Source organism: Rhineura floridana, chromosome 10, assembly GCF_030035675.1.
Source record: "Rhineura floridana isolate rRhiFlo1 chromosome 10, rRhiFlo1.hap2, whole genome shotgun sequence".
NCBI lineage: Eukaryota > Metazoa > Chordata > Lepidosauria > Squamata > Rhineuridae > Rhineura > Rhineura floridana.
Window position 1 is genome coordinate 69,605,411 of NC_084489.1, and position 24,770 is coordinate 69,630,180.

The 24,770-nt window shown below is 43.4% G+C and overlaps 1 protein-coding gene across 1 annotated transcript in view; it reads left to right on the top strand.

Moving 5' to 3' along the window:
- Positions 1-624: 624 nt before the first annotated feature.
- The window catches only part of CCNY (cyclin Y), a 143,130-nt gene continuing 118,984 nt past the window's right edge, over positions 625-24,770 (top strand). Inside the window, exon 1 of the mRNA XM_061586505.1 lies at positions 625-1,390. Coding sequence (XP_061442489.1) covers positions 1,237-1,390 — 154 coding nt within the window. The 5' untranslated portion in view covers positions 625-1,236. The remainder of the gene's footprint in view (positions 1,391-24,770) is intronic.

The following is a 24,770-nucleotide window of genomic DNA, read 5'->3' on the forward strand; positions in this document are numbered from 1 at the left end:
TTGGGTTTATGGGCCCATGCCCCCCAATCTTTCAAGTACCCAACACTCGATGTCCCCTGCTTGAAACCAAAGCTTTTGACCCATTTGGGCCCAGGTCCATCCGGGCCCCTCCAACCCCGTCAGATGCCAAGGCTCGAGCCCGGTCTCTTCTGCGTGCACAGGAGACGCGCTTCCTGAGCCCCACGCGTCTTTCGGGTACTAGGCCTTTCCCGTCCAAACCAGAAAGAAGGATTCCAACCCCGCCGCTTTTCTCCTTTTCAAAACGAAAAGAGACCGAGAGAGGAGAGGAGAAGCTCCACTACGGAGGAGCAAGACTGGCCCAGGCCCGCCACCACCGCAGGAGCTGTCGCTGCTGTTGCCCGGCCGCGGCTTCTTCCTTTCCTCCCGGCTTGCCGGCCGACCTCGTTTCCTTCCAGGGCAGCAGGCAGAAGGAAGGAGGCGCTACGGCGGTAGTTCCTCGCCTTCTCCAGGGAGTCCGGCAGAGGCTTCCCTTCGCCCGCAGCTGGAATCTCCTCCCTCCCGCGCTTCAGGAGAACACCCGGGGCCAGGCCGGGCTTCCCCCGACGTGAGGCGCCAGCAAAAAAGCGCCGCGGCGTCGCTGGGTGCTGTGGGACGGAGCAAGTACACGCTCGCCTCGTTCGTGTGGCGAGCCCGACGTTCCCACCCACTTGAACCGGAACCGTTTTTGTTTCTTTTTTTTTGCTCGCGAAAGGCAGCCTCGGGGTTTGTTCCTGGTGCTCGCTTGCTTGCTGGGGGAAAGGCTGCAGCGTTGCCATTCCCTCCTGCCCCTCCTCCTCGGTGTAAGCAGGGGAGCGAAGCCCGTCCCAGCCAGCGGTAGAGGTGGAGGGCGACAGTGGCGGCGAGCAATGGGGCTGTGGCTTTGCAGCAAAAGCATAGCCCGGCTTTGCAGCTCTGCATGCCAGGGCAGAATAACTGAGCCGCGCGGCAGGGCAAGGCGGCTTGCATGAGCCTTGGGGCGGAGAAGCAGCCGGGGAGCACGGCGGGCGGGAGGCTCCACTGCTGCTGCTGCTGCCGCTGTCGCCACCGTCGTCTTGTCCGCCAGCGGCGCTTGTCGTTTTCCACGCCGGCGCCGCCGATGGCTACTCACCGCCACTGGTGACTGCCTCTTCCTCCTCCTCCTCCCCTTCTTTTCCCCCCTCCTCTTTCCCCCCGCCTGGCTGCAGCCTCTCGGCTGGCTGGCCAGTCCCGGCGTCGGCGGCGGCGGCGGCAGTGAAGATGGGCAACACGACCTCCTGCTGCGTGTCGTCCAGCCCCAAGCTGCGGAGGAATGCCCATTCCCGGCTGGAGTCCTACCGCCCCGACACCGAGCTGAGCCGGGAGGACACGGGCTGTAACCTGCAGCACATCAGCGACAGGGAAAACATCGACGGTAAGAAAAAGAAACCCCGGCGGGGAAGAGGGCTCGTGGGGTGCGCGTGGGAAAGATAGATGCTCTTCTCCCCTCTTTTCCCTGCATGCACATGGTAAGGCTTCCCTGCACGCATCAAGCAACCAGTAAGATTTTTTAAAAAGAAAAGAAAGCTGAATAAAAACTTGAGCTTTTGAGTGGTCATCTTGTTTTTTTTAAAATATCCATGAAAGCTAGAAATCAGGGCTCCTGAAAAAGTAATAAAGAAGAGTGACTCTGAGCATGTGATGGTTTCCAGATGCATAGCCTCTAAGCGTGTGCGGTGGGTGCTTTGGGTAGGCCTGACCGTTACCCATGATGACAAGGCCCCACTTGATGTGGCAGATTTTGGGGTTGTGTTGAAGGGCTACAGATTGTCAGTTGCATAAGCGGATTATTTTTTGATGTTTTGGGGCGGGGGCTTGATCTGGAACACACTTGGTCGCTCCAAATGATCCCTTAACTATACAGCCAAGGCCACCATAGAGAGAGAGGCTGGAGGCCTTTCCCTTGTTTTAGTTATATTTATTTATTGCAATTATTGATATACTGAGTTTCAGGATACAAATCCTTCAGAGGCGGCTTTCACAAGCAACATTAAACTACATTTAAAAACAAACAATAAATAGATAAACAATATCAACATATAAAAAGTCATCAGAATCCCTCTCACCAAAGGGTACTTGGTGGTAAAATGGCCTTGCTGTGGTGGCGGGGTCATAGGTCACCGGGAGCAATATGTCCCCACCTCCCGAAATCCTGGTGGTAGATTTGCATCAGTTTTGGATCTTCCCACCTAAGAAATATGCCTTGGTATGAAAAGTAAGGCCACCCCTTTTCTCATGGGTTACTAGTGAGCTTCCATAGGTCACTAGTGGTTTTCTGCGAGTGGCCACCTTTCCTCAAATCTGGAAACAATGCCTTTTGTTATGAGCTGTGCCCAGGAGGATAGGCATGTGCTCTTGAGATTTTCTGAGGCAGTTGTCAGAGACCAGGGGCCACAATTTGACCCAGGGTCAAGGTAACTTACCTTTGTCCGTTTAGCAGTTGTGAAGGGAGGTGGAAAGGGAATGTCTTCCCCCCACTGCAAGTTTTCTCTATGGTTGACCTAACCAATATACCACAGAGCTGGACAGTGCAGCTCTGTGGACCCTACTTCATAAACAAAACCTGCAACTGCTAAATGGAACACTGTAAGTACATTCTTTCCCCTTACACCATGGATTGGGGGGGCACCTGTGCCTCTCCAGATGTTGTTGGGCTACCCAGTACTGGCAAGGGCAGATGGGAGTTGGAGTCCAACATCTGGAGGGCCACAGGCCCTGTCATATACAAAAGGGGAAAGGAAGTAAACCTTCATCCTGGGGGTAAATGGATGGGCGATGAGTAATTTCTGACTACTTTTTAAAAGATGTTTTCCAGTAATTTTAGTGTTTAGTTTGCTGCCCTGGGCTCCTGGGAGGAAGGGCGGGATATAAATTTAATAAACAAACAAATAAAAATACTTCCCCCTCTCTCAAGTGTTTTGTATAAGAGGGGAGAGGAGTGGTCCAAAATTTCTGCCTCACGCTAGGCCACAGAGGAGTGGGGTGACATGGTGTTACCAAGAGAAATATTCCTTATTTGATGGAAAGTGGAGGGGCAGCTCTTTTTTTCCTATACAGTAGGGCCCCGCTTACCGGTGGTTCACTTTCCGGCGTTCTGCTAATGCGGCGGCTTTCAATTCCCCACTTTAAAGCCAGTTTTGCGCTTTTGCGGCATTTTGCATCATTTTCACACGATGCGCCCATTATTCTCAATGGGTTCCACTTTATGATGATTTCCGCTTTACAGCAGCAGTCTGGAATGGAACCTGCCGTATAAGCGGGGCCCGCCTGTACTGCTTTTTTTTTGGCTAGAAAATGAAAGTGAGGGAGACCCTGCAAATCTTTTTGTAGTTTGACCGCTAAAGTCATTCCTGTCCCAATGCAGTGAGGTAGGGAAGAGACGGGGAAGACGGTTCTCAATGTCAATCCACTGGGGGAGATTTATCTCAGTGTCCGTGTTTTAGGGCAGCCTTGCCTAATCTGGTGCCCACCAGTTGTTTGGACTACAACTCCCATTTGCCCCAGCCATCTGATGGAGGGCACTAGGTTGGCAAAGGCAGTTTTTTTGAGGGGGGGGTTAGAGTAAAAGGATAGGGCTTGGAATACGCCTCTCCTTCCTCCATCTGAGAAAGTTTTCTCCACACACAGACTCCTGAGTAGCTCATGCTCCTGACGCTTTTATTTGAAAGTGGCAACATGGGGTTTTTTTAATTAACCTTGTGCCAGGCGTCCACCCACATGTTAAATGCCAGTGTCATTCTGTTGTGAGAGCTGCTGGCATAGGTTGCTCCTGTTTTTGATGGATGCACTCGCAAAGAAGCTTTTAGATATTATTATTTCCAAATGAGAGGCCACCCCGGCAAATTGTTTTTGGAGATGGACATGTGTTGGGGCTGTCTGTGTTGCTTCTCATACTTCAGAAGGGAAGGCCTCTGCGTCCTTGCCTTAGCGCCTCCTCCACCCCCAAAAACCCTCAGTTACTTTTTATAGTTAAGGCAATGTGTTTCTAGGCAACATATATTTCACTCAGTCTTGTTATCTTTTATGGGGCATACTCTAACAAGAAAATATGGGTTTTCTTTTCTATCCTTTTACAGTCTGTACCAGGGCCGGTGCCAGGCATGACTAGGCCCTTGGGTACCAGCCTGCCCTGGGCTCATGGCACTGTAGCGGAACCCCCCCCCACAGGTGGTGTGGGGCTAATAAGTCCACCTGTGTGACCCACCTACCTCTTGTGTGTTGTGAAAGAAGTGAGCACATAGCACTCAGGGCTGCCATCAGCTAAGATGGTGGTGTCAGCCCCTTAGGGAAACTCCCACAGCTATCTTGGGTGATGGCAGACATGCGTGCACAGAGTGCATGGCATTCACACTGATGGGAGAGGAAGGTGGGGTGTGCGGGCAGGCTTATTGAACCTGCGCTGTCTGTATTGGGGGGTGCCTGGGAGCTTCCTCTCCGTGTGCCATGGTAGGGTTGGGTTGCAGGACCCCCCGCTGCTGTGGATCGCAGAATGGGAGCTACAGGTGCCATCAGCTAGGGCCCAACCTGGCCGCCCTGTGGTGCTGGCCCTGTCTGTACATCTGTGGAATAGCCTGTAATGCATAAGAATGCTATGCTTTTGGACTGCATACATATAATGGACACATATGGCCAATTGCAGTATACAACCCCCCCCCTCCTTCAGTTCCTAAGTATAATCATATTTCATATATATATATTCCATATTTCATACAGTCATGTAGGCTTAAGAATGGTCCGTCAAATATGATTTATTATCATGGGGATAACCATTCTCATTTTATGTAGCAAAACAAAGCCTGGTTTGTACTAAATTTCACTGAGAAACTTAGGCTCAATCCAATACACTTTACCTGGGAGTAAGTCCCATTGATCCCAGTGGAGCTTACTTCTGAGTAGACATGTACTGGATGGCAACATTTACAGATAGATATTGGACAGGTTCTCCTGGGGCAATGTTAAGCAATGCCTTCCCCTGCACTGGTTGACAGGGCATCGGTGTAATAGAATAGGAACACTTGTGTTGGAATCACAGGGCTACTTGAAAAGTATGAGGAAACTCTGACTTGCCTGTCTAGTCAAGTGTGTGTCCTTTGCATTGGTTAACTGGAATTTAGTCAGTTCTTTTAAAAGTGTGTGTGTCCAGGCATGTGTTTCTGTATTTTAAAAACATGGGTGCTTCATCTTTGTCTTACACGAGATTTTATTTTAACACTTTATTTCCCTGTGTTCTATGGCTTGACTGGAAATATTGGGGACGTTGTTTCTAAATAGTGGGTGGATATTGGCTAAAGTGTCAGGTATTGAATTATTATTATTATTATTAGTAGTAGTAGTAGTAGTAGTAGTAGTATGGAATACACTTGGGGTTGTGAAAAAATGGTCACAAAGGAATAGATGACAAGCATGCTTAATTGTTATTAGTGAAAGGACCAATGATTGACCTCAGAGTGATTAATTCTATCACTGCAACATCAGAATTGGTCAGATTTGCAATGAGTGCATTTTTATAGCATGCTAATGGGAAAAAAACCTAACCATCTTTCATACAAGTGTGTTCAGTGCTGTGTAGTATTTATTTTGTACCCTTTCAAGGTAAAGTGGTAGTTCTGAATATGGTTTTGTGTATGTTTTGCAAAATAATTTATGCTTGACTTGATATGACCCCTTGCCAAAAGCCACAGTATTCAGGGTTAATTTTGAATGAAAGTAGAGGTAAGGGTGTAGCCTGGCCTGAGCTCTCTTCCCAGCTAATGAATTCTTCAAGTTTTTATTATATGTGAGATTATTAAACCCAGGAGATAATGTAAAAAAAAAAAAGTTAAAAAGCAAAATCAAATCGATGAAAATAAATGTTGGGTTTTGTTTCATTTCAATAGCTCAGTAACATAAGAGTATTTTCTGATATATCTTCTTTTAATATGTCACAGTTTTAATTATTAATTAATTAATGCATTCTTTCCTTGTCCCTGATACCAATAGGCTTACTTTAGGTTTAGTACCTCAAAGCTTGGTGTTTATCAAGAGACAGAAGGGTAACACATCTTTGTTTCTCAAGCAGGTATAGTGCTGTGATTCTTTCATTCTGCAGTCAGAACTATTGGCAATTTCCTGGATAGAGATGCTAGCCTGCTTATAGAATGCCATAAGACAAATTCTGTTTCTTATGCAATTGCTTAAACAGGATTGATACCATAATTCTTGCTTCGCTAACTGATCGAAGCTTGAAACCTCAGAATTCCTACACATTCTCACAATGGAAGAATTTGTTTAACCATGCCCTTTTACTTGGGTTACTCTTTATCATTGACTATTGAAGAGAAAAATCACTGCTTGACAATAACGTTCAAAGTTTAGTCCATCCCAAATTTATGGCATTTCCCCCATGTTCTTTAAGTGATATTTCCCACAATTATGACCTTTTTTTGGTAAGTGTTCAACTGGCTGTGCTCAACAAATGCAGGCCTTCTCTGGCTTTTGCTAACATCAACTGTTCTACTATATAAATTCCATTAATTAGGGGATTAATGCTGATATCAACTTGCTAAAGCATAATCTGATCCTTAGAATGTTCTTGCAGCATGATCCTGTTAGCTGCAGGGCTAGCAAATTAGCATTTAAGATTAGGTGCAATGATTTCTACCCTGCTTTGGTGTCATTATCTGTGATGTTGCCCTAATGTCATAAGCTCACCAGGATATTGTAGCCATAGAACAGTGCCAGATGTGGCTTGTGGGGTTGGCTTGAAACTATTAATAGCATCATAATTTGAGATCTAATGCCATATCTTCCTCTGTTGTGCTTGCAGTGAAGCATTAATACTGCTAGATCACAACTTTCATTTTCAGATTCCAGATCAGAAAACTGTATCCCATATAACTGTGCCTCTAATAAAACCCACTCAACCCTACTTTTTTTATGCCGTGTCAGTCAGATGTTAAATTTTCTGTGCTTGGTGGAAGAACTCTTTACAGGGGATTGTTTTTCAAAATGATTTATTTGCTAGACAGAGGCAGTTTATTTCCTTTAACCAAGTATGTGGGAACCTTTTTGATAAAGGGCAGAATAAGAGTTTAGGCATGCTGAACTGGATATAAAAGACTAAATGTCTTTACTGTAAACTGCCCAGAGAGCTTCGGCTATGGGGCGGTATACAAATACAATCAATCAATCAATCAATCAATCAATCAATCAGTCAATAAAATGCCCCAAGTAGCAGATTGTTTTGCAGTCCTTGCATGGTTTTCTTAAAGAAATTTTACTAAAAAAGAATGTTCAATTAGATTGGGTTGCAACATACTCCGTATGTATGTGTTTAAAACTCCACTGAGGTCAGAGGAGTAGTAAATGTGTCATTAATGTCAAGCAATCAAGATTGTTATAGTCCTCCAAAGTACTGATACAGTACAGTCTTCATCTTATACCCAGAAAAAAATGGGTGTGGCTTCATCATCTGGAAATATAAGCATTTCATTGCTGCTTATTGATATTTGTATATTTCCTTGGAGTTGACTATTGAATGAACTCCAGTTATAATAATAAATTGTATATCTAGGGTATTATTTCAGTTAGAGATCTGGGCCAGGCATATGCAGACAAGGTGTAAAGCTGTTGGTATATCTGTAATCTTGAAGAACTAGACAAGAGAATGTTTGGAAATGGATAAGTGAACATGCTTGGTTAATTTGGCTGCATTTGGATGACGTGGGTATGAATCAGGAGATCCAATCAGGGCCCATGCACTTCACACCAACTTATTAACAGAACTTATTAACTGCATTAACAGAAGTATAGTTTCCAAATCGTGTGAAGTACTAGTCAGCACTGGTTAGGCCTCATCTTGAATAGTGCATCCAGTTCTGGTCTCTGCATTTCAAGAAGAATGCAGACAAACTGGAACGGGTTCAGAGGAGGGCAACAAAGATGATCAGGGGACTGGAAACAAAGCCCTATGAGGATAGACTGAAAGAACTGGGCATGTTTAGCCTGGAGAAGAGAAGACTGAGGGGAGATACGATAGCACTCTTCAAGTACATGAAAGGTTGTCATATAGAGGAGGGCTGGGATCTCTTCTCGATCGTCCCAGAATACGGAATAATGGGCTGAAGTTGCAGGAAGCGAGAGTTCGACTGGACATCAGGAAAAATTTCCTAACTGTTAGAGTCATACGGCAATGGAACCAATTACCTAGAGAGGTAGTGGGCTCTCCGACACTGGAGGCATTCAAGAAGCAGCTGGACAGCCATCTGTCAGGTGTGCTTTGATTTGGATTCCTGCATTGAGCAGGGGGGTGGACTCGATGGCCTTATAAGCCCCTTCCAACTCTACTCTTCTATGATTCTATTATTTAGATTTATTGTTTGCTCTTCATCCAAAGGTCCCTAGGTGGGTCACAGCAGTTTTAAAATACATCATAAAAAACAGTTAAAAACAACCTAAAATCACAATATCACAAAAAGAGTGGGTCCTAAAATATATGTCTTGGGTGTCAAAGGCCAGGATAAAGATGAGTGTCTTCAGCATTCGCCGAAAACTGTACAATGAAGTTGCCAGACAAACCTCTGGCATAAACCTTCATTGGATTCTTCAATCCTGGCTCAATTTGCTCCACACCAACTCAGTGGAATAAAGAGTAAGGGATGACCACAGAAAATAAACTCTAAACTATAACTCAAACGAATGCACCAGGTTACTGATGTACAAAGCTTAATAGTATTATAAGATAATGAACTGATAGAAAATAAAATAAGGATAATATTTGAAACTACGGCAATGTAAAGTAACTTAAAATATATTTTGATATATATTTGCAAAAGCTTAATGGTGTTATAGGAATAATTATATGAAAGAATGGAAAATTAAACAATTGAACTTAAATATATATATGTATATGTATATATATGTGTGTGCATATATCTATATATTAAAGTCCAATTGTTCACTTTTCAATTCTTTCATAAAATCATTTCTATAACACCATTAAGCTTATGCAAATATATATCAAAAGATATTTTAAGTTACTTTATGGTGCTATAGTTTCAAATATTATCAGATATTATCCTTATTTTATTTTCTATCTGTTCATTATCTTATAATACTATAATTCTATGCTTATATGCCTACTGATGGTTAATGATGAGATAGACTAAGACTAAAATGATAAAAATATGAACTAGTAACACTGACATCATAATGATCATTGTGATTACAAATAGGATTGACAAAGCAAACATTAATTATATGATAAATGATAAAATTGGCCATCAACCTCGCTCCAGCCCCACTACTTGTGTATGTTAAACAAAAATCATCATTACCTATCTGAACCAGATGGTTAGGCCCATTTGGACCTTATGGTTTCAGCTAGACGAAGTGTGTGAAGCTGGTTAGTATAAATGATGTATTCCAATTTGGGGTTAGTTAGATTTTCTTGGGAGCGGAGGGGGGATTTGACCTTTGGATTATTTTTTTCTTCTGTCTTGCCTGCCTGTATCTGCTTTGCTTTGCATGGTTCTCCTGAGCTGAAGGCCATAATGGGCCGAAGCACCTGAACCCTTGGTGGTAGTGTTGCTCACACAACAATTGCTCTGAGAGCTGAGGACTATCACCAGCTTAAACTTCAGTTTTTGTTCCTGGAGGAAGGAGCAATAAAATGAAGATAGCTAATCCATTAAAAAAAGGGACTGTTGACCCGTTGCTGCTCTTGTTAGTTATTAAGGATATGTAGGGGTACGTCAGAAAAAGCAAGCAGCAATGCCTAAATGGTTATTCAGTGTATCATGCCATTATCCGTTGTGAAGCAGTTTTTCATAAAAGAGATGATATATATGATGGTATATAGTTGCATTTATCCACTTGTAGGAGTGTCAGTATGGGGAAAACAGGGAAGTTGAAGAGTGAAGGGGTAGCAACCAGAGCAAAGTTCGTTTGTTTCCCTTTGAAGTTTCCCTTGTGCACTACTGATTCAGTGATGTATGGGTCTGGACGTCTGTTAGCATATTGTTCTTGCATTCTTGAGACCTCTTCACAATTTCCAAATGATCAGTAATAGTACATGTGCTGTCTCTCTCTGTCACTTTGCATGAGTACTGGGAAAGTTTACTGTAAATGGAGATGCTTGTAAACACAATTCTGCCATGTTACGTTGAGCTTTCTTGCTAATGTAAAGGAAGATAACAAGAGAGGGCTCTGTTTGAAAACCAGTTTAAATTTGGACTTGATTACTAATTTCCTTTCTGGATGCATTTATTTTATGCTAAAGGGCCTAATGCTGACTTTTGCTTGGCTATCTTTTTTTGAGGGGGGAAAAGTTTCTCCTTCAGTTGTGTTAGTGCATGAGCTTGCCAGCACAGATTAAAATTTATTCACTTTTCTCTGTAGGCACTTTGCATTTTGCTCTGGGCAAGGTTATTGAGAATGTAAAGAAAGCAAAATTGATGCTTCTTTTTCCCTTTACGTTGGAATAGATTTTTTTTTAAAAAAAACACAAGAATCCTTTGGGAGCTGCAGTGACAGACCTGTTAACAGCCTTCTCCTCTGTTGCTGAGCTGGTGGAGACAGGCAATCTCCTAGGTTGTGTATAGTCTTGATAGTGGATTTAGTGGAATTTTTTGCAACTCCCTATTTTTGGTTGTTGCTGATGTGTGTTTATTGTCTCCCGATGTCCAGTTATGTGCTGTCCATGCCCCTCTGCCATCTTAGCACCCCCCGCCCCCATCCTGGCCTTGCCCCGACCCAGACACTACGTAGCTCTCCCGGTTGTCATGTTCTCTTAGGAGAAATTATAAATACTGTTAGGTCCAAACAAAAGACTGCTATGTTTACCAAGTACCCAGTTAGTGAATACTGGAACTACAGCTTTGAGTTCACTATACATTTTCTGGTGGAAACATTTGACAGCAATTCCTTTCTTGCTGGTATTCAAATTAGTACATCTCAATTTCCTTATGTGCAAACACCAGAGAGTGCATGTTCATGAAGTAACATTGCTCAATCAATTTGCTGGCACACTGGGCTCAATTCCTTAACTGCTTTTCCAGGGCTATTGCTGCACCTCCTAGCTCACCAGTTCCAGCCACTATATTTACAGTATTGTACATGGTATAGTGGTTAAGGTGTTGGACTATGACCTAGGAGACCAGGGTTCGAATCCCCACATAGCCATGAAGCTCACTGGGTGACCTTGGGCCAGTCACTGCCTCTCAGCCTCATGAAAACCCTATTCATAGGATCACCATGAGTCGGAATCGACTTGAAGGCAGTGCATTTACATTTAAACATGGTCAGTTTTTATAAAAATGGCCTCCATGTGTAAACTAATGTGAATGTGCCCTATGGTTTGCTGTGAGCAAGAGTACATGTATAACTGCTTTTATTAAATGCTGCACATATGTTTACAATTGTTTAGAAGTTTGAGTTTTCTGGGCTTGTTGTGCCCAGTGTTCTAAACAGGCATGCTTGGTTTTTTCCCTGTGTGAACATGCACTTTCTTATGTGTACATGTGCCCTTAGGCTTGGTCCAGAAGCTGCAGCTAGTGCAGAATATGGCAGCCTGTCTTATGGCTGGGGTTGTCTTCTGTCAACATGTAACAGCCATGCTGAAGGAACTGCACTGACTGATGATATGCTACCGGGCCAAATTTTGAGGTTTTATTGTTGGCGTATATAGCCCTAAACAATTTGGGACTAGGATATATGGGGGATTGCCTTATTCCCTATATACCTTGCCATCCGCTGTGGTAATCTACAGGGAGAAGGGGCTCCTTGTGGTGCCAGAGGTTCATTCCATAGTGGTTTGGACAAGGTCCTTCAGTGCAGTGGCATCTGCTCTGTGGAACACACTGCCCATTGAAGTTAGACTCTGATGTTTTATACATCTTGCTAAGAACCTTTATAAAACATAAAAAAAAAAAATCCTCCGTGGCGCAGAGTGGTAAGCGGCGGTAACGCAGCTGAAGCTCTGCTCACGGCCGGAGTTCGATTCCAACGGAAGGAGGAAGTCGAATCTCCGATAAAAGGGGTCGAGGTCCACTCAGCCTTCCATCCATCCGTGGTCGGTAAAATGAGTACCTGGCATATGCTGGGGGGTAAAGAAAGGCCGGGGAAGGAACTGGCAATCCCACCCCATATATACGGTCTGCCTAGTAAACGTCGCAAGACGTCACCCTAAGAGTCGGAAACAACTCCCACTACAAGTGTGGGGACACCTTTACCTTTTAAGAACCTTTATTTTTACAGGATTTCTGACAAAGATGAGTTTACTCTCAGGCAGTATTTTTTTTGAGAACTGTTGCATTTGTTTTTACTTGTTTTATATATTTTTTGTGGCCTGCTGTGTTGGTATTGTGATGTTTAGCAATTGATAAGTCTTTCAGATCAGTCAATCAATAATTCAGTCAAATAATACATGTTGTAAGTCGAGATGTACTAAACTCGTGTACTAGCAAGAAAGGAATTGCTGTCAGCTGTGTACACCAGGAAATGTACGGTGAAATTGAGACTGTATGCCCAGTATACCTGTCGGGAGGATGAGCTGGGCTCCTGGGGGGTTGTCAGAAGAGGATTCAAATGGCTGGCAGAGGGAGGAGGGAGGAACTTACCCTCTGTGGAGCGAAGCCGAAACAGAGGACATGCCAGAGATAGGGTCGCCTAGCAACGGGGAGCCTGAGAGCCTTGAAGTTTTAGAATCCCCCCCAGACATTCCCAGGCCCTCCCTTCTCTGCAGCTCAGAGCAAGAGGGAGGGCTGATCACAGCAGAAAGGCGGAGAGATGGTTTACCCTCAGCTCCTCCTTTATCACCCATAGGGGAATCGGACACTTCAGAAGAGGAGGAGGTGATGCCTCCCCCCTCACCACGCACACGCAGACGGTTGAAAAGACAGGAGAGAAGGGGGGGAAGGCGGGCAGTATCTGAGGGGGAGTTAAGGAGGAGCGAAAGGTTGCGCGCCCGTTTAGCCCCTTCTTAAAGAACAGGCGGGAAGCAGCCCCTTGCTCTGTCAACTTTCTCCCAATGCCGCAGGACCTGTATCCCTGTATTGCTTCATGAGAAAGCGCAGTCTTTGTTGGACATTACTCTAATAAAACACGAATTAACTACAACCTCTGGTCTGGTTCCTGAGTCGCATCCTGGGCCTGACAATACCCTGACTGTGTACTTGCTGAAAGTAGCACTCTGCCCTTTGGCCACAACATTAATTGTCAAATCTCTCTTCATTAGAGAATGTGATGACTGTGAGAGCCCGGTAGTGCCAGGAGCATGATTTGTGACTTCCCCCTCACACACAATGGAGGCTATCTAATAATTTCAGCACATGCCACCTTCCTCCTCCCCTGTTCAAGTAAACATGGGGCTGATTTTCACATTATCCTGTAAGTTAGTGAAACTAGTGGGCACTGGGATGAGTGAGCACCTGCTGCTGGCGCTTAGCGGTGAATGTGTGGCTCTAGCACCAAGAAATTACCTGGTCTTCCCTGCTGATTGTTCCACCTTCCTGGGATCACAAAGCAATGATCCAGCTGGTGAATGCTAGGAATGGGCACTGCCTATGCTACATGATTGCCCCTTCCAAAGATTAAATAGTGAGGATAGACCTGCATTTTCATTATGAGGAGAATGCCAACATCAGTCCTTGGCTATGATCTGGGTAAGAGCATCCTCTCTTATTGGTCTCCTTTTGGGTTGAAGTCTCCCACTCCTGCTTTCTTCCACGCTGTTTTTTCTCAGCCTGGAATGGCCTTCCTCAGAGTTTGTCCTTCGGACCTCCTGCTTCCACAAATAGGGTTGCAAACTTGTGATTTTCAAAATACCTACAGGACAAAGTAGGTTTTTGGTGGGGCAAGAAATGGAGCTGTGAATTTTTAGGGAGTCCGATAGTGGCCTGATGGATCAGGCCCTTCAGAATAATCATCAGTTAAATGCTAGTATTAAGCCTGGGGCAAAGAAATAATAAACAGGTAGGCAAAATATCTGTTGACTGAAAAGTCTATTAACAAGGGCTTCCTTGTCCATTCTGGACTCACCTTTTCAGTGATTTCTGCTGCTGTCCTAGTATGCATCCTTACTATTCCTTGATGAATCCCTATCATCCCATATAGCAAGCGTAGGAAGTGGCCTTATACTGAGTCATACCATTGGTCCATCTAGGTCACTACTGTTGGCATTGACTGGCAGTGCCTCTCCAGGATTTCAGACACGGAGTCTTTCCCAGCCCTCCCCGGAGATGGCGGGGATTGAACTTGGGACCTTCTGTGTGCAAAGCAGATGCTCCACCCCACTGCGTAACGACTCCCTGCCTTCCCCTTTGTTTCATGTGTCTTCATCTGTAAGCCCTGAGGGCAGAAACTGTATCGCACCTGTATTTCTGTACAATGTCTAACAAATTTAGTAGGAATATTAGCTAAAAAATACAGATAGTGGATTGGATGCAACTAAATCCTACTCAGAGTTTAACTGCTGAAATTAATGAACCTAAGTTACTCATGCCTATTAACTTCAGTTGGTCAATTGTGAATAGGACTAACATTGAATACTTTTTCAACTTCTTGCCTGTTGCTTTTGGAAAGAGATGGTGGTGTTTCTTGGGTGACTCTAGGAAGCTAGGGTTGAAATAAATATATAACTCTGTTTGCCGTCATTGGTACTAAAGACTATTGTTTTTGCCCAGCAGAAAAGGCTGTCTGTCTCTGGGCCCATTCAAGGAATTGTGTATTTAGATTTCACAGGAGTTCATATCAGCTGAATAATTTTGTCTTCTGTTCCAGGGTGACACTACCCAGGACTTTTCATTCTTAATATTTACCCCCACCATCGCCACCACTTTTAAAATAACAAATAGTATTCACATTGAGAAAGCTGAGTAAAGCTTTGTGCAAGCCAGGCTGCCCTGGACAACACTGCATACTGTTTTGATAGTCATTTTGAAAAATGGTTTTATTTAGACGTCACAAGCAAGAGCCCTGTCTGTGTTGTGCAGTCTGCTAGATATTTCTACCGCACATTCATTTCAATATAGCTTGCCTGGCGACTTGTATCTTCAATCAGAGTTCGTCATTGCAACTATCAAGTCTTGCTACAGATGACTTACTGACCTCCTTTAATGTCTACAGTGAGTGAGGCAAGTTTAAATATGAGACTCCCCATCTACTATGTTGGTCTTAGTTTTTCCTTAAAGGTATTTGAATGGTGGTCCCAAGGGTTTTATGTATAGGCATTTGATGTTTTTGTGTGTGATTATTTCTAAAACAAAAAAGTAACTAAAAATAAACACAGGTCCCTTTACTGGCCAATTATACTTAGTGGGCTTGAGAGAAATCACCAGGCACTTTTCCTCTTGAATTTTAGACTGCTGCTGCTTTTGTTTTGCATTATAGGGGCCCAGTCAAGATGCGATTCTTGACACCTTCCTTGAGTGTGCTTGGGACAGAATCCACTAGGGATGTTTCCTTTGCAATCCCCTTTGACATTGATGAGAGTTGTGCTAGATGGAGAGATGTTGGAGCACAGCTACATTTCATAACTCTTTCCTGGAGATATGTTTCGTTCACTTCCTCCTTGGTACATCACTGGATATTTCAACAGCCTCTTTCCACCTCTGCGCAGTTTCATGGGATATGCACAAATGGTCAAAGGTAATTTGTCTTTTGGACATGCAGGTTTATGGTTGTCCACAAGTAGGCAAATACTTTGTAGCATTTGGATAGGCAAGAGGACGAAGGGTGGGAGAAGCTAGTGGCCTCCTTTGCCAATATTGTCCATACTGAGGGACTGTGGGCAGATTTATGAGCTTTAGATCACTGGGTGGTGCAGGATTGGCTGATCGGTATCACCTGATTGCCCAGCCCCTAAGATTCTGGGCTGTGGTGCAAATGTTTCAGCTTGATGGGCCTGCAGTTTCCTCCTCTGGCTAGCAGCCCTGTGACTGCAAAGCCTCCATACCTGATGGGCAGAGTTCCAGCTGTGGCACCTGATGGCTAGTGGATTTATATATATATGTTTTTGTACCGATTTATGTGATTTTATTGTATATACTTTCTGTTGTACACCGCCCAGAGAGCTATGCTAGTGGGGCGGTATAAAAATTTAACAAATAAAATAAATAAAAATAGTATGTTTCCACTCATCATGAGGAGTGTGACTCTAGCTGTCTGATGAGTGTGACCATCCTTCCTTCCTCCCCAGAAGTAGGTGGGAGGTTGTTGTGGCAATTGTCCTGTAATCCCGCCCCTGTCCCACTCCAAAGGTGGAAGGAAGGCTGGGACCAGTTTGGCCACTGTGTTATCAAGGGCATCAAGCCTCCTTTTCTGCTCTGGTGGAGTGGGGGGGAAGCTTCCAAAATGTTCGGCTTGACTACCAAGGGCAGCAAAAAAATTGTGATCTCTGACGGCAGTGGGCTGGTTTTTGCGTCTCTGCCTGCTGCTGGCAATTGATGTTCTTTTTAGGTTTATATGAGAATGGTGAAATGAAGCAAAAGTGCAAACCAGTGTTGTATGCAGAAAATGGCATCCATTTTCTCTTTCCTTTTGTGATTCTTGCTTCCCCCCCCCCCGCAATGTGTCAAGAGTGGTAACTTCCATATGATTATCAAAACAAGGCCCTTGTGGGAAATTGCCCAAATTGTCTGTGCTGCTTCCTAAGCCTACCTGCTGTTAAGAGCATTCCTCTTGCTAGCAGTAATTCTGACAAGCACCCTCGCTGTGTAAATCATGCTGGGCTAATCCATCCTTGGTTGGAGCTCGCTGTGTAAGCTTGGAATGCTTGCTAAAAGATATGATGGTGTATAAGCTTGCTGAATAGCTTTGCCTTTGCTTGACACAAACCAGTAGAGATTCCCTTGGCTGCAAAAATAAAATATGTGCAAACCTTTGTTGACCCCCTGTCATTTCTAGAAATGGGAATTGTAATGCCTTTATATTGCTGAAGAAGCTGCTGAAGATATAAGCAAGAGAAATAAAGGTTTCCAGGATGCAGCCAAATGCACACTTACCTGGGCATAGTTTACATAAAACAAAGTGGTACTTCTGAGTAAACATACATAGGATTGTGCTGTTAGTCAGCATTTGTTGTCTTATTTGTACTCAGTAGTGTAAGTGGCAAGTTCAGAAATGCAGGGTCTCTTCATGTTAGTCACAGCCACCCCCTCCTCTTTTTTTGCTGCTGAGTTGAGAATAAGATCCTTGTTAATGCCTTCTCCCACAACAACAGATATCCCCAAGAGCCAATAAGCATGAAAGGGGAGAGTGTTAGCTACTGAGAAGACTCTTCTCAGTGGCTAACACACTCTTCTTTATGCTGATTGCCTTGCAGGATACAGCAGACATAGGGACCCTGCTGGGGCCCTGCTCCAAAACAAGTAAAGGGTCTAAGACCCCCTGAGACCCTGGACGACTACACCTCTGTTTGTAGTTGTCAAAGCCTTGTGGCAAAAACAAACAACAACAACAAACATAACCCACCAGCAAAGTTTTGGTGTCAGCTGAGTTTTTGGGGCTTCAATTGGAGCCAGATTAGACATGAAGGTAGCAGATCTGTGTATGTGCTGAAGCCTCCCCAAGCCTGTGGGTTATTCTGTCATTAGTTTGGTGCTTTTTTATCTCACCCCACTATCAAAAGAGGTGGTGCACATAGCTCACTCATGTTTTACATAACAGCAACCCTGAGAGGTAGGTTAGTCTCTGAGATGGTCACCCAGGGAGTTTCATGGTTGACTGAGGATTGGAACATGGCTTCCCACAGGCATCTGGTTGGCTGCTACGAGAACAGGATGCTGGCCTGATCCGGTAGAGCCTTCTTAGGGTTTTGTGTCCTCAGCCATACTCCATTTTAGCCTTCCCCAGTCTTGGGTCTCCAGATGTTGTTAGACTTGTGGGAAGGCTGCTCTTCTGTAATTGCTGCACGGCATAGGTTTATCTCCATGAAGACTGTCTGAGATTACTTTTCCCAGCCAGGCACCTCTACGGAGTGAGCCTTGCTAGAGAGAGACCAACCAACTGTGGGGTAGGGATGGACAGATCTGTCAATTTCAGTTTCTCATTTTTACATTCTTAAATTCAGTTCCCCACATTTCTGCAGCAATTTATGATTTTTCTTTTTTAAAACCCTCATGAAAATTCTTCAAAATTTTAGTCTGCAATTTTCTTACAAAACACATTTTTATGTTGTTTTGACCGTTTTGAATGTAGACATTTTTGCAAGCAGTAAATATAAAGCATGTTTGTATGTTAATTTTCATTAATATGTTCATTTTTATGCACATTTTCCCTTAATTCATGCATTTTTGTAAACATCGGTTGGAGAACTGCCTGGCAAAATTCGAATAAGTGTGAATTTTGAAGCACAGCTGTGTTTCAGTTCTCATACAGTAGTTTTGGAAAATGCGAATTCTGCTTTAAATGTAAACTGAATTGAATTTCTCCACCTTCCCTGCCATGGAGTGGTTAGGTGCAAGCAAGGACAGAGCTAATGGTGTGCCATCCATTTGGCTTTAGGTGCACTCCCTCTCTACATATTGTGGAAGATACAGGTTTACACACACAGATCTACCTCTCTCACATCTTAGTGTGACCCTACTTACATCTGGGTAAAAGAAGCTTCGAGCGCATGATTGCTGCTGTAGAATGTGATTCTTCTCCTTTGGTGGTATAATAACATTTGCCTTGATGCAGCAAATGCTGTTGATATAAAGGTATAGGGGGTTCCTGAGAAGGAACCCCCTCCAACAACCCTGATTTTGTTGAAGAGGGATGATAGCTCAACAGAAGACTGCATTCTTTGTGTGTCAGACGTTTGAGGTTCAATCCCTGTCATCTCCAGTCAAATGGATCTTGGGTAACAGCATTGGGAAATATCTCCATCTGAACTTCTGGAGAGCTAATAGCTCCCTGGTCAATTTCATGCCCCCTGAAGGGAAAACTTCATGAGGGGGGAAGATGAGAATATTATAAAATGTTGGGTCATTGCTGACAAGTACAGGTAACCTTGATATTGATCTTTATTATTTTGTTTTTTGTGCTTCTGCAGAAATGTAGCCATTGCTGCATTTCAAGCTTGTGGAAGTTACACCTGATTCACCCATGTGCATTCATTGTTTGATGACTGCAACTTCAATGGTTAACTTGCTTGAATGGATTATCACAGATGGAATTTGTATATCTCTTTCACCTTTCTCATGCAGGGCTTTCAAATAGAGGGACAAGCCACGGCTCAGAGACAGAGCACATGCCTTGGATGTAGAAGGTCCCATGTTCACTTTAGATCTCTATGTAAGCCTAGGGAAGATTCCTGTCTGAAACTCCAGACAGCTGCTCCAGTCATTGCAGACAACATTGAGCTAGATGGGTACTGATCTGATGCAGTCTAAGTCAGCTTCCTATGGGGTTGGTTCACAGTATTCAAGTGAAGAATAATCCCAATCCCTGGCATATATCCTGCTACCTCAACTGCTTCATAAGAGAGACCTCTGAATGGGATATTTTACTTTTTTTAAAAAAAAGTCTTATCTTACTGACCAGAGTGCATAATGCACCAAGCTGAGTGCTTCTCAGCAGCTATGGATGTCAGTCCCTCAAGAGTTTTGATAAACTTCATAAAGAGGGTGGATGGATGTGGTCTGTGTTCGGCTTGGAGGTTCACAAGCCGTGTAGGACTGTAAAACCTTTTTTTTAATCAGAAAAAGTGCTGAGAATCGCACTGGAGAAAGCAAATCTCTCTCTCCCCCCCCCCCATTGGCAATTCCAGTATTTGTAGTTTGAAAAGCACTGAGAAATCCGTTGGCATACACCTTTTAATATATAAGTTCAAACAAAATGCCAAACCCTTCTCTTGTGCTCTTTGATTTCCCCTTTCACTTCTGATGTAGGGCAAAATATAGCTGCTATTCAGCTCTAACAGGAAACGATGGTTCATTGCTAAATCAGAAGTTGGAGGGGAAAGCTGATCCCTGGGAAGGGAGCGTATGAAAAGTGGGGCTGGTATGGCATGGTGGTGCACCTAAACCTGCGTGGGATTCTCTCTTAAAATAATGAGGAAGAAAACCTCCCTTTCAGTGGGGGATTCTAATGCACACCCCTCCCTGAACACCTGCATGGGATCCCCTGCTAAAACGATTGAAAATAAAAACGTCCCTTGAGCAGTGCCTTGCAAGGTTCTTCTGAAGTCCAGACTTCTAACTTCAAAGGACTTTGTGCATGGCATCATGTGATTGATAGGTGGGCAGCCCCACCCATCTGTCAAATTTGCCCCGCAGAACTGATCCTGATAATGATCTGGCCCATGGAGCTAAGAAGCTTTCCCACCCCTGATATAAATTAACTCCATATGTTCCTCCCTTCCACTTGTTCACTGTAGTATGTTTCCCAGTCCAAAGGACAGGAGGACGAGGAGGGCATCATAAGATCATATGGATTTCAAGGAATCAAGATGAAATGTTTAGGGGCCTTTCTTGCACAGGTCTAAACTTCAAATTCCTAGACACCATTATAACATTACTTGGAGTCTGCGTTTTCCCCCATGTTTCGCAGCATATCTTCTCTTGCTACCATCTAGAGTTCTGTCAGATTCAGGACAGGCAAAAAAAGTCATTCTTCACATAGCACATAGTTAAATTATGGAATCTGCTCCTAGAATTTCTAGTGATGGCAACCAACTTGAATGGCTTTAAAAAGGGAGTAGATAAATCCCAGGGCTCGAATCCCCACATAGCCATGAAGCTCACTGGGTGACCTTGGGCCAGTCACTGCTTCTCAGCCTCAGGACCCTATTCATAGGGTCGCCATAAGTCGGAATCGACTTGAAGGCAGTACATTTACATTAGGGCTATCAGTGGCCACTAGCCATGATGGCTGTGTTCAATCTCCATTGTCAGGGTCAGTATGCCTTTGAATACAAGTAGCTGGAAATCACAAGCACTTTTTGTTGTTATACCGGCTTGCTTTTTCACAGTGTGACCTTGAGCTTAATGCCCCCACTTCTTATGAATAGAATTTCCATTACCTCATGATTCTGCTGGAAGAAAAAAAGGCTGTGGGAGGAAAGGGCTTCCCTGATTTTTTTCTTTTTCTGTTTGCTATCAAATTAGTGATATGTGGCACACTTGGGGCATGGGGAATGAAGTTATAGGTACAAGTTAAATTAGCAGTGGCCTCTTCACATGGCAGATGCGGTAAACCTGTATCTTCAGGGTCATCTCTGTTCTCCACATTGTGGTCTGGGGAGCTGGAATTATGCTGTACTGCATAATCCAACCCCTTTGCAGGTGGACAGGCTCTCTAAACAAGTTTGTGGCATTAGGAGTTAAGGAGTCACAATTGTGAAGCATGCCACTGAGCTATGACTACAGCACTATATACAAAACCCAAATAAAGACATAAAGTTAAAGTGAAATGAGACAGGACTGATGTGGGGCCCAGCCAGTAATTGCTTTGCAGACCGCAGCTGGTTCACAGGCTATTCAACATATGCACTCTTAATATGTGCAAGTATGGGAGCATAGAAGTAATATGAGTGGGGAATTGGAGAAATGGTGAAAATAAAATGGGAGCACAGGAACGTTATTAGAGCTTCCCCCCACCCTAGCATCGCCTTTAGACTTTTTCAGTTTTATTTGTTGCCATCAAAATTAGCCTCGATAATACGTCTACAGAAGTTACTGGCCCACCTGCCCAATATAAGCCTTTTGTGGCAAACTGACATCCTTATGAAAGAAAGAAAGAAATAGAGCAGGGAAAGAGACATCTCTTCCAGTATTTAAAAGCTTACATGCCTAGTCACCTGCAAGGAAATATTTTTAAGTTTAGTTAAAATTAATGTATACCCTGCTTGTCTTCAGTTGCTCTCAAGCCAGTGCACAAAGGAGACCCAGGCCTCCTGGATCAGACTAAAGGCCCATTTAGTCCAGCATCTTGTTCTCACAGTGGCCAACCAGATGCCTATGGGAAGCCTGCAAGCAGGACCTGAGTGTCACAGCACTCTCCACACTTGTGATTCTTGGAACTGGTATTCAGAGGCATTCTGCCTCTGGCAGTCGACATCTATCCTACTTTTGTACTTCATCTGAGCTTGTAGCAGCTTACAACAACCATTAACTTTAATTACAACAACCGTCAGGCTATGGTCTGAAGGCACATGAGGCCAGCACCTGGTCTGGTCAGTGCCTGGATGGGAGACCGCCTGGGAACCATATGTAAGCTGCCTTGGGTTTCTAGCATGAAAAGAAAGGCGAGGTATAAATGTAATAAATAAATAAAGAAATACATTAAAAACAGTAATTTCTAGGCACCTGAATCTGCACCTACTTAGCTTCAGTAAAGTTGCTGCATTATGTGCCTTTAAGAACCATCACTTAGGTCTCACCCTAGAAAGTGCAGAAATTAAACACCCTGTTCTCAACACTCTTTCAACTGGTTGTGAAATCTGGATTGTTAATGTGAACAAACTAAGTTTCTGATTCAGGGTTTGTCTATGTGTGCTTGAATGCGGTGGTCCATTTTCAGTTTGACACAAGTATTTGCATAATCTATCTGTTTGACATAATATGTTTACTTGATTCCCTGTTTTTAGAACTTCAAGCACTCCAATTTTCTGGAAAATCCCAAGGAATAATATTAATTCTGTCATTTATCTGGAGGTTTGCATCCTTCTTAAGGACTCAGACACATTATTTAATCCCCAAGATTGCATTATGCCTCTTTTCAATCCACCTATTCATGTACAGTAATAGTTGCTTTCATATATAAGCATGGGTATGTTTAATCCTCCACAAGATGGATTTCCCTCACTGTTTTTACTCTCTGCTCTGTGTATGTGGTGGTGTGTATAGTTACTTGGATGATTTTCATGCATGGCAATTACCTTTTTTAAAAACCAGAACCAAAAACAGTTTTGTGTGAAACAGAATTGATTTTAGGGCGGTCTTGGTGTCCACACTGAATAGCTTATGGAGTTTACAGATATTTAATTCCAGAATTTGATGCAGAGTTATCAAGCCTGAGACAAATTTGAGAAGGCAGCCTGACTGATCTCTGCACATGTTTAATTTTGAACAAATGATTTAGTCATGCATGCCGTGCCACATATTTCATCACTGAAGAATAAAACTCTGGTCTTTGAAAGAGGGAGGGAAGGAAATTATGTCATGTTTTGTTTATGGTGGTTGATTGTGAATGGCAATATGTAAGCTGCTTGGTAAACCCTTCCATTTCCAGGCCAGCTGTCCAGAGTAATCAGCATTGCAAAGGGGACAGCAGCAAAACAATTAAAAATGCTCTGGGGAGCTACATATGTTTTTTTGTGTTAGGTTAAATTATAATCCTACATCAAGGGTGGGGAACCATAGGAACAATTGTGGCCCTCTAGGACTGTCTCTGGTCCTTGGGAGTTTTCCTCAAGGCACATCCCTCACTTTGGACCCTCCTTGTGTGTTTTTGCATGGCTGGAATGTGTCCATGAACTCCAATGACGCCTTTTGCTTGCCTGGATGGAGGAGAGAGAGGGATATAGAAACTAGCCTACTGTGCAAAGGCGGAATCAACATCTATTACCCTGCCCACTTTTACTCTGGTCCCACCGACCACTGGCATGTGGCCCCTGAAGGTTGCCCAGAAGGGAATGTGGTCCTTTGGCTTAAAAGGTTCTCCACCCCTGCTGTACAAGAACTATCTCTTGCTATAAGATAGCAGTATAAGATACAGTAAAGTTTAGACTGGAATGCTAAATTGTTCCTCCTCTCCCCCCCCCAAATTAAAATCAAAGTTCACTATTAACTCTGAACACTTTACTTAGTGGCAAATCCAGGTACGAACTAATCAGAGAGCTGCAGTGTATCGAAGCTATGTGACAAGCGAACCTGGGCAATAATACTGGAGAACCCGGAAAGAAAGGGTGGCAAGTGGAAACGCCTTCACACGCCTACTGCAGGGATGAGCTGAGCATTGTCTCCAGTTTGCCTGTACAGAGTTAGGAAAGCCAAACCTGTGGAAGAGATTTCTCTCCCCTTCTTCTGAGTTCAGTCAGTTAAAAATTCACAGATTCAATTGCCCCAATCTTTGACTTCTCACTAATGCACTATTTCTATCATGGATGGGTTTTTTATTAATTTTATTTTATTTTATTTAATGGTTATATTTTACTATTTTTTTTTAGCTGATATGGGAACTCGGGACAAAAAGCGACATAAAAATTCCAAAAACATGTGCCTATGGTGTTGCAATTGATTGTACTTATGTCTGTAGACCTAAAATATACTAGGAGGTACAATTGTAGAGGTACCCCTAAGTCTTCAGCTATGAATTATAGTTTAAGCATTATGAGTGAGACAGAACAAAGTGATGATACAATGGAATAGGAGCACTGTAATATGTTGTGGCCTCATAAATAAGTTTTATAAGCAGTTGACATTGGTTTGAGGTTATTAATGTTTAGATATCTAACATTTAATAACTAAGACATTAAAAACAGTATGATGTAGCAGATAGACTCCTAAGAGCTGAACTAGACTGAATCGGCTGTCTGGTTCTCTGGGTGGCCTTTGAGTCAGCCCTCACCCCAGTGGACCTGACAGGCAGGATAAAATGGGAAAAGCACCATTCTTTTTTTTTTCCAATTAATTTTTATTCAAATTTTCAAAACTAACACAATACAAAAAGAAAAAACACAAATCAATAACCAACACAATAAAAAAAGAAAAGAAATATAAAAAATATTGACTTCCGATTTGTCATAGTTCAGCTGTAAATCTATAATATATAACAAGCTTGTCTCTTAATAG